We start from the raw sequence: 18056 nt of genomic DNA on the forward strand, positions 1-18056 counted from the left end.
AAATAACTTTTGTATTCTTATGAAATTAAATCTTTTTGAAATAAAAATGTGTTATTTTTCACACTTCAACATCAATAATAAAGCCTTATTAACAAAAAACTAACGTCAAAGTATTAGGATAGTTGCACATAAAGAATCTAATGTGAAAGCATATGAATAAAAAACCACACACAAAAATGTTAAAAGGTAATGATAGAACCAATAAGTACTTTTGATAAAATATTGAAACTAAACTGATAAAAAAAATCTGACAATCCTTCTAAGAGTTGAAAACTGGTCAAAATTATTATCTTTTAGATTTTTCTGATTTACCATTTTAGAATTAAATTTAAATTTTAATCCAAAATAGAAAAGTAAATCAAACTAAACCAAGCTGTTTATTATACTTAAATTTAGTATTATATTAATAATATTTCTAGAAATTTATTTATAATATATGTATATTTATTTAAACAAGATAATTAATTTGTAAGATATTTTTTACCTTTATCAGCAAATATGAGATCAAATTTAAATTATAAGTTAAAATATTTCCTTAGTATTTATATTTGTCCAAAAATCTTAATGTATATTTTGAGTGATATTGACTTTTATTTCCGGAAATGTGTAATAATTAGGTCATTAATATTATATTAATTGTGTTAAATATGTGTCATCTGTTATTCTCAAAACTGGAGAAAATATCATAGTTGTTGTCATTGACAACCAAAAACAGAATACTATGTAAAAATTTTCAAAACACATTTTTTAATTTTCATAAATAACTTTGGAAAGGATAAATAATGTTTTCAAAAAATACTTTGGAATAATCAATAATCGATTATCTCTAGTAGATGCAACTTGGTTTTTCAATTTCTTAACCTAATTTTGAAAAATCTATTTATAAATCACTCAACCAGTTTCGAGAATAACGTTAGTATTGTAAATTTTTTATTGTGTTTGTTAGGAAAGATGTTCATCCTCTGTTACTCAAAAAAAATATTCTTTATCTCTTGTGTTATCAATAAATGTTTATTATAAATCCTTTAACTCTTTTATTTTTTACTGTATTGTAGTTTATTTCAGTGATTCATTAAGTTAATCTTTCTATTTAAGATATTAACAAGTTAGCTGTATGGAAACCAATATAAATATTTTTGTCAATCTTCTCTTTTCCTTCTATTTTATTAATCTGCAAACATTTTAAAGAAAATATTATTTAATTAAAATGATAAATTTAGAAAACAAAAAATTAAAATATTAACTTTTATTAATTAAACCAATTTACATCTCTCTGTCCTACTCAAAACATTCCACTATGCCATTTTATCAAAAGATAAAGTCACTCTGAGAAAATTTTACCATACTCCAGAGTGTAGTAAAACAAGTCATGCATATTAAATAATTTGTCAAAAATATCTTAAATCAATACTTTATAAAAAAACATTCTCAAACTTATGTAAATGCAAGAAGAATCATCAACTATAAAATACGTTCAACAACTCTATATAAGATTTTTATGAAGAAAACGAATATTGACGACTTTGAGAAGACGAAACTAATGTAAAACAACAAGACTCTCGATAATAACTTGCAAAAAAAATTAGTGTACCGATCTTTTATAGTCATAAGAAAGAACACTATTTTGTTCTTTAATGAAGTGGAAGAAAAAACTTAGACCTTGTATTGAAAAACTTATAATATTTGCATTGGAATCAAGTTACATTGAACTGGGCTTCTTCTATTTTGGATTCCCACCAAACAAATCCATAGGTTCAACTGGATATTAACCCCACCATCACCATGCATTCACACCAATATTTCAAACTTTTTTTTTTCATAATAAATATTTCTAAATATTTAAATTCTTTCATTTTTATGATATAACTTTTTTGAAAAAAATGTATGATTTAGAATTTAAGGTTTCGAATTTTTAGACCGAAAAATGCTAAATAAAACTTGAAGCTCAATCGCATTTTTGTGTTGAACACTCTGTTTTTCCTCATCTAAGAAGTTCAGAACTTAACTAAGACATTGAAATATAATAATATCACTTTAAACTGCTATTTTAAAATTTTGATGTCCCTTCTAATCTTGACTTTGGTAAAACTCGTGTTATTATGTTTAACTACACTTCGCCGCTTAATAAAAAAAAAATTCTTTTGTGTACATCTCAATATTTTTTTCATTCAAGTTTCTGCTTCAACACAGAACAATATATACTTGACCATGAAGCATTGATTTCTCATTTGTTTTTTTTTTATAGTAATAATAATAATAATATGTATTACATATTAAATAATTATATCATTGAAAACATCCATTATGACAAATCATTATACGATAAAACGATCCTATTATCATCCGAAATGTTAAAATAAAATATCCATTTATCGGATATTAAAATTAGGTTCCTAACCATTTTGGTCCAATCATAAACTCCCACATAGAAACAAACTAATGTTTTATATAAATTAAAGATTGAGATTTTTTTTTCTACACTTGATTTATATATTTTTGTCAATGATAAAAAGGATTAAGTAATATTTATTTCATCTTATATGATTTATTATTATTATTATTATATTTATTAAGGCATGTGTTGATTAATGAAATGAGGTATAGCAGCCGTACTCGAACTTTGACTTTTCTAGAAACAAAGTTAGCTGTATATATCCCTTTCATTACCAACCACTCTGTGGGATACATTTATTCACATCATCATAAAATTGCTTTATATACTTTTATTTTCCACTAAAAATATATATTCAATTTTTTATACAATCACTACCACTTTTTTTACAGCTTAATTTGTTTAAATAATGCTTATTTGCATAATGAATCGGCAGGTTTTCTAAAAGCTTAATAAATAAAAGTTAGTTGTTATTAACGTTATTCAAATTATTTATAATTAAAAAAAAACTTATCTCGATTTCGACCTAAATCGACAGATATTATTAAGAATAATGACAGCGTTCCTAATATATTGTCTGTTTTGGAGTGTTTGAATTTCATCACGATTTTATTTTTAAAAAACGCTTCGAAAAATGAAAAGAGATAGAAGTATGTAAACTTTGTTTGATCTTGACCGTAAATGATGTAGAATTTATTGGATATATCGGAAGAAACTTAGGTTTTAATTTTATTTAATATAAAATATTTGTTTCATATTTTTAACATATGTGTCGGAATAATAATTTAGTAGGGAAATCCTGGGACACTTGCTGTACAAATCATGGATTGGTGTCAACTAACAGCGTCAAACCGTCAAATAAGTACGACAATCTTATTGAATGTTACACTTTTCGATCAAAGATGCATATAAAAATCATTCAAGTTTAACAATTAAAAAAAATAAAATATTTTTCTAATTTCCATGTGATTTCTATGTAAAGGAATCGCAGAGGAAAACCCCATATGTATTTATATTCTATGGTGTGAATCCTAAGTCTTCTTCCTATGCACAAAACCCACCAATGAAAGAAAACTAGTTGCAAAGTTGACATCAAACTCTATTTGGTTTAATAGTATTATCAAAGAAAATTGTATGCTTCTACTTTTAGTTTTATAATTCCAAATTGGATTTCTTTTGCACTGAACCTATGTGCAGGAAAATCTGGGCATGCAATAAATTATTTTTTTGCAAACAATTTATTTTATTTCTTTGACTTTATTTATTGCTCACCTTCTTTTCTAAACTCATGCACGGTGACTTAAGCCATGACCAAGTATAAAAATTAGTTTACTTATAGTTTTGGTTAAAATTCAAAATTCAAGTGAACGGTCACTGTGTGTAAGGTTTGAGAAAAAAATGGAAACATTCAAGTATAGCTTCCAAGTTGTTATTTAATTTAATAAAATACTAAGGTAAAGAAATAATGAGGAATAAGCCTATACTTAGAAGATTAAAAAAGTTTTCGTTTTCATAACGGTTCTAATGTTTTGAATTCAAATCCGCTGAGATAATAATAATGTTAAAATTTTTTATTTTCACAAATGATATTATTATTTTGATTTTATGTATATTATGAAATATGTATCTGATCAATGATTACAAGAGTATTCATATATATATATATATATATATATATATATAAATGATGTTAATGTTTATATTTTTTAATCATTTTATGTATAGATTAAAAATTTTATCGCTAAACATCGGTAAAACATTTTAAAGTATAGAATACAAATACATATCCGATACACAACTATAAAATCCATTTTGAGAATCTACATTGAAATATCGGTGTTCTTCTGGTCAATTCAATAAGTCTTACATTGTTTAGGAGGTGAGGTTATGCGAAGTTTAAATTATTTTACTTCCCTCCACCCTTTGAGGTGCATTTTAAGAACAAAATCATGACAGAACTTCACGCTGCTCCAAAGCAAGACAATCCAATGCCTCGAGAATGCGTTGATTGTTCCTGACTATGACTACAATGACTCTCGGACAAATTTGGTATAAATGGAATCGGAACATGTGCATTATAGATTTAAAGTAATTGATTATATAAAATTATTGATTATATTTTTTATATAAATTAAATATTATTGGATTCACATTTTTGCGATGAAATGCATAGTGTTGGAATGAGATAAAATGGAAACAAGTGGAGAGAGAGAGGTGGAAAAGGGGTTAAGAAAGTTAGAAAAGGGTGACTAGTTTGACCAGTCTTGTAGCATAAAGATATTGAAGAAAAGACATAACATAAAAACACAAATATAAGGCAAGGGAAGTATAATAATAATACTACGTCTCCTTTGACTATAGACATTATCAAACAGCCACCTTCAAATCTCTCCCACTATTCGCAATTCCAATTCTCGTGAACTCCATCCATTGCTTTTTTTTTTTTCTTCTTCTCTCTTCTGCACAAATTCCATTCCCACAAAGAGGACCAAAACCACATCCTACCAATTTCATTCACTTCGTTTTGGGTGATGAGCGCGTGAAGAGATGCTGCCGGGGAGAAAGAAGGGGGTGGCGGCGGAAGACGCCATAAGGGTCATTGGGTTGGGATACGATCTCACCAACGATCTCAGGCTCAAATTCTGCAAGAACGACTCCAGACTCATCGCTATCGACGACGACAACCTCCGAACTGTGGAACTCCCTCCTCGGATTTCTATCCCTAATGTCCCCAAATCCATCAAGTGTGACAAAGGCGACCGCATGAGACTGTGCTCCGATGTTCTCTCTTTTCAGCAGGTACAATATCTATTTTCTCAACCCCACAGGCTCTGAAAATATTAGTAACTAGTTTTAAGTTACTTCACAATAGTAAATATCTAGTTTTTATATAATAAATAAATATTCTTTCAGGGAAGAAAAGTTCTTTTTGACTTTTAGCATGGATTTTAAGTGGAGGGTTTTGTTCTGCTTACCAAGCTTGAAGTTGGTTGTGTAGAAAAATGTTGAGTTCATGGTTTCATTTGGGTAACTAAGTTTGAAGTATATTAATGTGGGTGGAGAGGAAGGATTTTTTATTTTAAAATTAATTAGAAATAATGGAACGATGTGTCTTCAAATTAACTTCAATCGCAGATTTGACATCATGGCATGTTTTATAGCTGGGGAGTTGTTTGTGAATATTTGCCAAATGGGCACAAGTTGTTTGTGTCCGTGTTGGAATGTATTTTTTTAATTAAAAAACAATTTTCTCTGTTTTTTGTTTGGAAATTTGTGAATGCACACCCCATTTTTCTGGGGTATATGGGTGGGAGGAAACGAGAGATAAAAAAATAATAATAAAATAGAAAGTGGTGGATGTGATAAGTTATGTGATGAAAAATGACTAGATTGATAAGAAGAAAAGTAGTTAGCTATGAGATGGAAGAGAAAGTTAATGTGTGATGATAACAAGTTTGTTTTTGAGGTTGATGGATACTATGTTGTTGTTAACAAGTGGAGGATTTCTTTAATAAGTTTCTTTAATACTATGTTGTACTTCGTTTTAGATGTCAGAGCAATTCAACCAGGAGTTGTCACTGTCTGGTAAGATTCCAACGGGCCATTTCAACGTTGCGTTTGGGTTTACATCAGTTTGGCAAAAGGATGCTGCCGATACCAAGACTCTCGCTTTTGATGGTGTATCCATCACACTCTACAACATTGCATTTGAGAGAACCCAGCTAGTTCTTCAAGATCATGTCAAACAAGCTGTTCCTTCGTCCTGGGATCCGGCTGCCTTGACAAGGTACTTCCTTGATTCAGCAATATATAGAATTATGCCTAGTTGATGTGTTCAATAGTTGTCCAGAAAAAGCTAACTATAGCTAGCACAAAGTCTCCAGAGTTTACATGAACTCATGGAACTTTGATAAACTCAACTTGTAATTCAATTGGGAAATTCGCAAGAGTTTTCTTCATATAAAAAATATTAAAAATTATTAATGACATATATACATAGCATAATACTCTTAATACAACAATAATTCAATATTTCTCTATCATTATAAAGAAAAGTAGCAACTCACGATAATAAAGTGTGATAATACATTATAACTAAATAAGATTAAGCTACATCTATGACTACATCATAAATCAAGTTCTTAACGTCAAAACAATTAAAAAAGGAGATAATTTCTTCAATTTTTTTAGTATAATAAAATACTGTCATTGTTGGGTAAAAGGTGGCAAAAAGATTACTTTTGATTTCAAACTTGTTGACTGGGTTGTCAACTCAAGATTTTATGCTAATTCATCATGAGTTTATAAAGTTTACTCAGGAAAGAGTTTGATAGCAAGTTAACTTATTTTCTCTATCTAGGACGTAAACTTGTAAGAGTTTAAGAATTAAGTATGGAGTTTGATAACTTTGTTCATAAGTGTATGCTAATACATACATACCAACTTATGTCTGTTGGAACTCTGACAAGTTTAGTGTACATATTTTGCTCCTTTTCCATTCATTTCAATTAACAAATCCACTTGCAGTGTTGGAGTCGGAACTCATATTTGATCTTATCATTTCAGATTCATCGAGAAGTATGGAACTCATGTCATAGTTGGGGTGAAAATAGGAGGAACTGATATAATCTATGCAAAGCAGCAGTACTCATCTACTGTCCAACCTGCCGTTGTACAGAAAAAGTTGAAGGACATGGCAGATGAATTCTTTGTTGGTGGGAGGATTAATGAAAAGGAAAAGGTTTGAAGTTTTTCTAGTCCAATTTTATTTTTATTCTCATCAATTTTTGGTAAATTCTATAAGGTTACACCATTTTACAATGAGGGTATGCTCTTTTTTGTATGATACCTGATGAGGGAGTTGAAAGATGGAATCAGTGGTATGTTACAGTTGTGATGGGAAACTTTTGAATCAAATTCTTTTTTTATCAAGTAGAAGTAAAAAGGAATAATTGAAATGTAAATCCAGCAATATTTTACTAGCACTGTCTTGGATGGAGATGAAAAAATGGAGATTGTAAGATTTTTAGTATCGTGGATGTGGAATTTAGAGGTATAGATATTTGAGTATAATAATATATTTAGTTAGTGTGGGATCTCCAACACACTTCATTTGTGGATAGTGGTCCAATGAAAGTTGATAATGGATGACACGATAAACTCAACAAACTTTGCTATGATAGACATTAGTACCATCCTAGAAAGTAAATTTTAAGTGTAAGTTAGTCTCACAAGATCAACTTGGAAGGTAAGGATTGTACTCAATTATATACAATACTTTAAAAGTATTTCTAATCGACATGAGATTTCCAATGGTGTGTACTAAATACAATTAAAGGACAACATAGGGCATGATTGGAAACCAACCATTTCTCTAACAGTGGTTGGGTGTGAACATATCAGGAAATTGGAACACATAATGTTTGTATCTGGGTAACTTACATGCTCTTGATAACAAAATCACGTCAATATGGATAGTAAATGTAGAGGCTTATAGCTTCTGCTATGACTCACAATAGAGAAAGTAAAAGTGGCAAGTTGTTGAAAATGTCACTGACAATAATAGCATGCTAGATTTTTTCTTTTTCTGGTGTGGTGTGGTGGACTACAGCATCGGTGACCAGAAGAGTGACTGAATGTGTCAGATGAGATAACAAAATGGAGGAGAGCGTAAACCAGCAGTATCAGAACAGAGGTGACAAGATTGAAAACACTCTGGAATACGGGCTGAGGAAACAATAAATACATGAAAAATTTGGGAGTCCCAAATTTGAAGGGTCTTAAGGTGAGATCCGAACTGTCCAAGGTTTATAAAAACTACATTGGCCAAATTTCTAGAGAATGTGAGATATCAATAACCCCCTCACCACCACCCCACCCCTTCAATGGTCAGTATTAGACATTTGGAGGGTGGACAAAAGCAGATAACCTAATAGCAAATTCCCCTCCTGCATAGAAATAAATATCTGGTGCACGGGAAATAAGGGTGACCCAATAAGTGATATAGGGTAGTTTTTGATAAGAATTTGGGTTGAGTCTAATTTAATCTCGCAAAATTAATTTGTAAGATGAGGATTACCCAAAATAAGGATTACATTTATCATATCTCTAGTTCAATGGTGGACAGTAACACTTTCTTACCATGTTGAATTTAGAGAGGGAGATAAAGAGGAACCTAGCATATTTTAGAGAGAATATAGAGAATATGAATCAATGTTGTTAAATAGTTGCACCATGGCTGCTGTGATGGAATGGTGTGACAGGTACTTTGGCTGACCACCATAGGCAATTTGTGAAGGGAGGCCCAGTGTGGCGGCTAGAGATGACAAATAAACCCGTCCCCGTGGGTATTGTCCGAACTCGTTCCCGTTTTGACGGGGAATCCCCACATTGACTGGGTATGGGTATGAGGAATCCCCGACTTTTTCAATTGGGTATGGGAATGGTTATGGGGATGTACATATCCCCACCATAATACCCGTTCCCGCCATATATCTGTCATCGTTTAAATTATTAAAATATTCACAATTAATTAAGTAATCATATATATATATATATATATATATATATATATATATATATATATTCAATTTTTTGTTTCTTCTAATTATTTGGTTTGTCATGAAACTCATTCGCATCTCCAAAATATTTTTCATCTTATCATTAACATTTATGTAATTATGTTAAAATGATGTATGTCAATTAAAATTTTTTTATGTCTCATATTTTAATATTCTATTATTCTTTTATATTTTTATTTATTCTATATTTTTCTTTCACATGAGTATGTTTATTACTCTTAATTTAAGTGTTTAATAGCATAAACTTTTCATTTACTAGGTAATATAAAAAAAAATCTTCACTTTCTTTTATTAACTTTTGTTTCATTTAAAGAACTCTTTTGTTTTGCTAAAATAATTATTTCTCAACCATTGAGTATATATGTTGATATTTGAAAAGTGTTCTTAGATGTCTAAGGTATTTTTCATCTTATCATAACCCTTAATTATAAATTTGTTTTTCTTTGTGCGATCTCTTTCAATAGTTTCTCATTTTGTTTCTAAGGCACACATTTGTTAATTTTTTAATATTTTTATTTGTTATTTATTTTCATCATGTAGAATACTATTTCAATATATTTTATCTAATTATTTTTTATTTTCTAACTCATTATATCAATCATACTGTAATTTTTTCACTATAATTGTATAAATAATTTTTATTTACTACAATATCAAAATTTAATGTAATTGCCATGAATATTTTTTTATCACCATCCAACATATATTGGAATTCAAAAGATACAATATCTATGTTAAAATTTTATTATTATGTTTATTATTTTTTATTTGTGTCATTTTGATTAAGTGATGTATTATCATTTTTATTAGTGTATAAAAAAAGAGATACATTAGAATTTAAAAAATTGAAGTAAACAAACATTTAAAATATATTTTAATTTGAATATTTGTTTTCCTTTAAATTTTTTTCAAAATATTTTTAAATCTTATCAACTAGGTTTCATTAATGTTTGCAATTTGCAAATTTAATAAATGTTTTGATTCTCATGAAATTTGTAAACAATTATGATTTATTTAAAAGTATTTGATATCGAAGAAACAATCATCCTCCTAATATTGAATATTTGATAATATTATGTTTCCTTTACCGTAATTTTTTATTATTTTATAAAAATTAATTAAAATTTATATTGAAGTAATAGGGAAACGGGTACGGGTACGAGATTATACCCGTTACCCGGTAGGGATGAGGATGGGATAAAAGTTTGATACCCGTTGGATTTGGGTATGGGGATGGGATGAATTTTTTTTACGGGATGGGTATGGGATAGCGAAATCCGTCCCCGTCACGTCCTGTTGCCATCCTTAGTGGCGGCAACTGGGCTCATAGGCCACACTGCCGTGCTTATACGGTGGAGTTTTGGCCTTTCAACATATTCTGTTGCCCACGAACTCTAAGGAGAATGCTTTATTATTCACCAGAATTTAGTATGTATGTTCTGCATGTTATACATATATATAGACTCTTGATAGACTTATTGAGGAATATTTCCTACGCCAATGCAACTCCCTAGACATCAATACTACCCATGAATACCAAATGCTTTAGGCGTTATGGTACTAAATTTGTATATCGTAATGTAACTCACTGATTTGTGTTCATTGTGTTCAAGCAGTCAGTTGGAAAAAAAATGCATTCCATTAGTTTAGGGTGGTAAAGTGCCAGCGAGAACATAAGCTAAGCGTTGCAAAGTTGATAATGTTGTAGTGGATGAGTAACATACAACAAAAGATATAATTAGCAATGTGTATCTTAGAGAGAAAAGCACCTGTTGAGGAAACATGATATGATTTCTCCAAAGACAGTTCGGTCTTGTGAGATGAAGAACTATAGAAGGTCCTGTAAGAAGAATTGATCACATGGAGAATTGCCGAATAAATAGAGACAGTGGAGGACGAAAATAACTCTATGAGAAACCATAAGAAACCTTTGTGCTCATGTGGCCTTTCGAAAGACTCAGTCTTAGAATACAAAAGCAATGTTTGTAAAAGTAAAGGGAAATAGGGAATAATAGGATTCTGATTTATTAAGAAACATATGACGAATATATACACAAATATGTATCTTTAATTTGATGATTCTGCACCTATAAGTCAGCTACTTACTCCTCTAGTTAAGCTATTATAATATAAGAGTTTCCATATTTACAACAAGAATCATGGGATATGATTTACTTTCCTTACAATGTTGGATTTGTTGGAGATGGACTAGCCCACTTTCTAAGAGGATTCATGCAACTAAAAGCTAAGACTCCATTTACTGGGAAAGAAAATTGTTGTGGTTTTGTTTTGGCCAGTTTCATTGAGTGTGTAGAAGCTTTAAAAAAATTTAAAATTATAAAGCTTATATTCAAGTGATATTGATCTTTAGATTGTAGGATATGTCCAATGTTAGATAACATGATTATCCTGGTCTTTAATAAAAAGGATATTCAAGTCCTTTACTAATGTAAATATATGTTTCCAGTAAAAGACTAGAATATTTTGGTAACAAGTCACTTTTTACATCTTGTATTATGTTCTAACTCATAAGTTAACGGAATTGTGTATGGAACCGCTTTACATTGTAAGTGGTAGTTTAGAAACAAATTTAAAATCTTTCATTTTGTGTCCTCCAATGAATTTTTTAAAATCAGGAGCAACAATGAAAGTATAATATATTTGCTATTAAGACTGAATAATCAGGAGTAAAATAAGAAAAACAGATCAAATGAAAATAAAGAAATCCTAAGGACCATCCTGTGGGATACAGGGCTAGATACCATTTATTTGTGGCAAAGTCAGTCCATTTATAACATTTATTCTTTTTTCTGAAGAAAATATTACATTTTCCTATGCAGGACAATACTCTAGGTTTTATGGATATTCAAGCTGGTTCCTACTATGAATCAGAGGTAACTACATTTTATTTTAAAAATTGAATTTATGCTAGGTTCAGGATCCTTCAGTTTTCTCGTATTGGTTTGTGCTTACAGAACTACTACCAGATTCCTTTACTAATTTTTTAAAATTTAAATTGCTGTGTAACATATAGCTGATCGACTTGTTTGTTCAACTTTATTTTGTAAAATTTCATGTGTTTTCTGATGCAAATTTTAATATTGTTACTAAAGAGACTTTTCCTGCTCTATCTGTTGTTGTTTTAGAGCTTTATTAATCCGAAATTATTTGTGTCATTTTGTTCTAGATATTTAATCTTTGAAATTGTATGTTCAACCCAGTATTTTGATGTTGAATACCATAACCATCATTTTAGCATCTGAATTTGGTCTGTGGGATCAATATTATTTGTTTTTGCCTCGATGCATCATTGATTTAATCGTTCCAGCCAAGGTAGTCCTCAAATTGATGCCCTTTTCAGTGTCAATGTCGTCTCGGTCCACTAGTAAAAATAAATAAATAATACAAAGGTCACACAATAATTATTCTTATTTTTTTTCTCTTTTGATTGAACAATATAGGTGCAGGATATCAAGTTCATATGCAAGAGGAAAGGTGGAAATGGGAAAAAATCTTTGTCCCATAGTGACTGGTGCCAAACTGTTCTGTCTCAACCTGATGTGATATCAATGTCATTTGTACCAATTACATCTCTGCTTGGTGGAATAAATGGAAGTGGATATTTAACTCATGCGATGAATCTCTATTTACGATGTAAGCAGCTAAGTTCGACTCCTTTAGCCATTTTTATATTTACATTTAAATTTTACTTAGATGTGATCTGTTTTTGATTTGTTAGAAAACCTCATAATTTTTCTTTAGCATAGTTATCAGTGGTGCACCATAGCATTGTGGTGATGTCATGTGCCACCACTGTTTTGAATTGCAGTGAGTTATGCAATAGCAGTCAAAATAGAGGCTGTAGAGGGAGGCATTTTTAGCAACCCATTCTGGCCCTCAAAATAGCAGCATTTTTGGAATTTTTCGGGGCAAAGTTGAGATTGTCTTCCTCTTTAAAATTAAAAAACACTAATTGATGTAGTTTCCCATGCTTTTATTTACTATGAGACACCCACATTGTTTGACTAACACCCACCTCTTTCCAGCAAGATATCTTGGGTCCCTCACCTTCTCTTCTTTTCTCTGTTTTGAACTCTGAATCACCTTAATTGTGAGTTCTGAATCCCCTATCATCTATGTTCTTTTCTATGTGCAATACCCACCCTCACTTCTTTTTGAATGTTTAATATGTCTTGTATTTGAAATTTGAAATATAAATATGCTTTTAGATTTTGTTTGTTTCCTTGACCTATCTTATTTACTTATATGTTTTTCTTAAAACTTATGACCTTTTATTGTTTATTATCAATATATCATGAATCTTGTGTAACATTAAATTTGTTAGCATTTATATATACATGGTATAAGTTATTTAATCATATAATCAAGCAACTTTAGTTAAATGGGGGTACAGGTGCTGAACATTAGTTACTGTAAAGAGAAACTACAATGGAAGTAGGGATGATAAATAGACCCGTTCCTATGGGTATTGTTTAAACAAGTCCTGATTTTGATGGACAATTCCCGCATTGACCAGCTATGGGTATGGATAATACCTTATTTTTGAAATTGGCTATATGGGAATGAGTATGTACATATCCATCTCATCCCCATACATGTATCCGTCTGCATTTTAAATTACTAAAACACTTATAGTTTTAGGTAACCTAAAAAAATCATCTTTAGTGTTCTCTATTGACCTTAGTTTCTCTTGTCCTTAGTTTCATATCATTTGGAAAACCCTTTTTTTTTTTTTTGTACACAATTTTTCATTCATTCTCAACTATTGTTTGACTATTCAATATTCACCAAGTTTATTCTGATCCTTAGGGTACATCTCTCTTATTACAACCTTTATTATACATTTTGTCATTCACGTGGTTTCGTTCAAATGGTGTACTACATTTCATGAAACACAAACATCAATTTCATTAAATCAAATAAATTTTAGGGCACACATTTTATTATTTCTACTCCTTTTTAATATTTTTTGTTTCTTTTTTCAAATTAGAATATTTGACTCTCAATTTTAAGTGTGTTCTTTTGACATTGAATATTTTATAAAATCATGTTCATTTGCTATGATTTTTATTTTTTTTGTAAAAAAGAGTTGTTTAATTAATATTTGAAATAGGAAGGAGGTGGATACAAGTATACCCTGGTTATTCGATGAGGATGAAACAAATTTTTCATACCTATTGACTATAAGGATGAGAATGAATTTTTACTTCGAAGATAAGGATGAGATAATCAAACTTGCTCCCATCCTACACCATTTTCATGCCTGAATGGAAGAACAAAATCTTTGATTCAATAAGATGATAGATACATAAAAAAATAGATAGCATGATACACAGAGCAGAAAAGGAACATAATCAGTCCTAGTGAAAGGAATAAAAAGCCACCAAATTAGTTTTGTATGTGAATCCCCAAATTTAAAGGATTTTTGGTTTATTTTCCTAATAATTATATTAATGTTTATGCACTTACAGCTTAGGGTGGCGGGTGTTGGAAAGTCTCACATCACCCCCCCTTAATTCTTTGGGTGTGCCTTGTATATCTGCTAGACAATTTCATCTAATGTCATTTGGTTTTAAGTTGAAATGTAACATGTTATGAGAGCCTAGAGTGCATCTTAGTAATTGCCTATTTTGATTCTTTGGGGGGTGAGTCTCAATTGTTGGGATCCGGCTTGGATACATGTTTGGTAACTTGCCTAATGCCAACTGGTAATGAACTATTTTGGTAGGCTAGCATGGTTTGGCATACATATGTGGAAGGGCTGTTATGTGAAGTTCTGCATTGCCAGTCTTAACTCTTGTGGGAGGGGAGTGTTGGAAAGTCCCACATCATCTGCCTCAAATTTTGGGGTGTGGGTTTGGTAACTTCACTTAATGCCAATTGGTACCACATGATTTGGCAGACTTCCGTGGAGATGGGTGTTATAGGAAGTACCACATTGTCTGTCTCACTTCTTGGGATACGACTTATATATATATATATATATATATATATATATATATATATATATATATATATATATATATATATATGTTAGGCAATTTCATATAGTGCCAATTTGTTAGGATGAAATTTGACACGGTATCAGAACCTGTATCTCATCTTCGTAATTGTATATTTTGGTTTGGCATACATTTGTGGAGGGGAGTATTGGGAAGTCGCACATATCTTGTCTCATTTCTTATATTGCAAGTTCTATCTATTAGACAACTTTGCTTAATGTCAATTAGTTTTACTTTGAAGTCAAACAAGTTTTAAATAGATGTCTTCTATTCCTAGTTAGGCTATAAGATCTTGAAACCCAAGCTGTTTAGCATTTTTTTGAGAACATCAAACTATTGGTGCTCTAATGAAACATAGGACATCCACACCAGATCTCCCTCTAACTTTTATATTATCGAAGGGTCTATTATTTTCAATATATTTTGTCATTTTTTGTCTGAATTCATTGGGAACGATTATCAGAAAATTGCTGATTGTAATTATAGTTTTGTATGCTATTGTTGGAGATGATCTAAATATATGCCACAAATGTAATCCTTGCATTGGAGGTTAAAAAACATGTCTTTTAATAAAATGCAATCGTCATCCTATGTAACTTGACTGCAGATAAACCACCAATTGAAGAACTGCATCAATTTTTGGAGTTTCAGCTTCCAAGGCAATGGGCCCCTGTATTTGGTGAGCTTGCCCTTGGTCCTGAAAGGAAGCCTCAAAACACTGCATCTTTACAGTTCAGTTTCCTGGGTCCAAAGCTCTATGTAAATACAACACCGGTAATGCTACCAGATTTATGTTGAACTTTTTGTATCTAGTTGGTTTGTTCTTATCTTTGAATCTGTGATTTCTACAACTTATCTTCAATAAATGTGAATGGACATTTTAATACATGTCCCTTCCCCCTCCTCAGTTATATAACCGTAACAAGGAAAATACGGTCTATTTCTGTTTTCTTTAATTTTAAAAAATTGAGAGACTGAGGATATTAGGATTCTTGTTGTTTTAGAAGTGCTGCTGTTCTAGGTTTGTACTAGTTGCTCTTGTACTGGACGTGGAGTGTCAGTATAAATATGAGCATTTGGTCAGTTTTTCTTGGTCAATTTTGCAGAATTATAGTGATAAAATATATTTTTTCCCGCATTTTCATTTTGGTCCAATCCACCAATAGAGATATTTGAAACTAAAGAAATATAGCCTTCTTTTACAATAAGAAATATAACCTTAAAGTTGGGGGTTACAGTCTGCTTTGTTGTATGCCATTTGTGCTTTTCTTTGGAGGATGCTTTACTGATTTTTTTCCGTAAATTTGTCCAGTTGTTCTCAGAAGACGAGAAGTACAATTAGAATATATCCTCTGATGTGTGTACCTTTGCTTTTTTTTTTTTTTGTGTGTGTGTGTGTGGATTTTACTTATGTAATTGGATATTTTAGCCAAAAGTGAAAATCAGAAACAAAAGTGTATGTCTTCACATCAATGTGTGAACAGATGAACAGACTTCGTATTTCATTTAAAATTTTTAATGACTAGATTTTATGTTTCTGGGGGCTGCATGTCACTCTTGTCACGTTTACTTTTGTACCCTATATTTTCTAAATTGTTTTGACAGAAAATAATAACCCATTAGCCTTCTGTTTCTTTGTTTAGTCATCAAAAGTAGTTTGCTAATGCATTCATTATTTAGATGTATTGTACATAATGTCACAAACTTGATCCACTTACATACAGGTTGATGTGGGAAAGAAGCCTGTGACAGGCCTTCGATTGTATTTGGAAGGAAAAAGAAGTAACTGCTTGGCAATCCATTTACAGCACCTCTCCTCACTGCCCAAAACCTTCCAACTCCAGGATGAGCCTAATGGGAATGCATCCAATGACTCTTCAGAACGCAAGTACTATGAGAAAGTTCAGTGGAAGAGTTTCTCTCATGTTTGCACAGCTCCTGTTCAATCAGATGATGAACATGCTGTTGTGACTGGTGCTCACTTCGAAGTTGGAGATACTGGTCTTAAGAAAGTTCTATTTCTAAGACTTCATTTCTCTAAAGTTGTCCGTGCAACCAAGGTGAAAGAACCTCAGTGGGATGGTTCTCCTGGATTGACCCAGAAGTCTGGAATAATCTCAACATTGATCAGCACTCACTTCTCAGGTCCACAAAAGCCACCGCCGCCGCGGCCGTCGGATGTGAACATCAACTCTGCTTTATACCCTGGGGGGCCTCCTGTGCCTACTCAGTCACCCAAACTTCTAAGGTTTGTTGACACAACTGAAATGACAAGAGGGCCACAAGACTTTCCTGGCTACTGGGTTGTGTCTGGGGCAAGGCTTTTCGTGGAGAAGGGAAAGATATCACTTAAAGTAAAATACTCTCTTTTAACCGTGATACCTGATGAAGAGGTGGGAAATTTTTGAAATTATCAAATGAGGGATTGTAGAAGATGATCTCCTCAGGTAAAGTTCAATGAGATGGACGTGTGTGTATATAATAGTAACTGATTCTTTTCCTGTGTACATTTGCCATTATTTGTGTATACCTGCACTGCAGATACCTTTGGGGAATTCCTTGTTGTAGTTTTGGGAAAGGCTTGTGTAGTCATGCACGTTTCATTTTTTTCTGCCTGATTGTTTGAATGTATTCCTGTGTCAGTGACTTCTATGCAGTAGTTCCACTTAAATTTTACTCTCAAGACAATGAGGGGACATTCATTTCATACCCTAATTAGTGTGTTTGCATAAACAACTTAGTTCAGAAGTATTTATCATACAATGAACCATTATCATAAGCTCTTTCAAAAAGAAGTTTTCTATTATCATAAGACAAATTTCAACGGTATGTGAATACATTGTTCCAGCTGAACTTTTAGTATAATACAAGTGTGAAGAATAACAAAGTCGCATGCAAGATAGAAACATTATACTTGTAACTATTTTTTATTTGTAGCAATACTTTCCTATAAAAATTGAAAATCCAAAAGCTATTTTTACCAAATTGATATAAATTTAAACAATTTATTGTAGTCGTAATTATACTGTATAAAACACAGTATACACCTAAAAGAAAACT

At 31.2% G+C, this 18056-nt stretch overlaps 1 protein-coding gene across 1 annotated transcript; it reads left to right on the plus strand.

The window, feature by feature from the left end:
• The first annotated feature begins 4726 nt into the window (after positions 1–4726).
• Positions 4727–17703, plus strand: LOC114177638 (MACPF domain-containing protein At4g24290-like). The gene is made up of 7 exons (XM_028063064.2): positions 4727–5191; positions 5941–6179; positions 6959–7133; positions 11814–11867; positions 12435–12627; positions 15604–15770; positions 16721–17703. Exons 1-7 carry the CDS (start codon positions 4940–4942, stop codon positions 17402–17404), a joined length of 1764 nt encoding a protein of 587 aa, XP_027918865.1. The 5' UTR covers positions 4727–4939; the 3' UTR covers positions 17405–17703.
• Positions 17704–18056: the final 353 nt, after the last annotated feature.

The sequence above is a fragment of the Vigna unguiculata genome, chromosome 3, assembly GCF_037176805.1.
Source record: "Vigna unguiculata cultivar grain cowpea cultivar isolate G323 ecotype 2 chromosome 3, ASM3717680v1, whole genome shotgun sequence".
In the NCBI taxonomy this organism is placed as follows: Eukaryota; Viridiplantae; Streptophyta; class Magnoliopsida; order Fabales; family Fabaceae; genus Vigna; species Vigna unguiculata.

Excerpts from the sequence above, each read along its gene's own strand:
- LOC114177638 (XM_028063064.2), top strand. The coding sequence starts at position 4,940 with ATGCTGCCGGGGAGAAAGAAGGGGGTGGCGGCGGAAGACGCCATAAGG. Across the intron at positions 5,192-5,940 it reads ATGTTCTCTCTTTTCAGCAG|ATGTCAGAGCAATTCAACCA; the intron begins GTACAATATCTA and ends ACTTCGTTTTAG. Across the intron at positions 6,180-6,958 it reads GATCCGGCTGCCTTGACAAG|ATTCATCGAGAAGTATGGAA; the intron begins GTACTTCCTTGA and ends TTATCATTTCAG.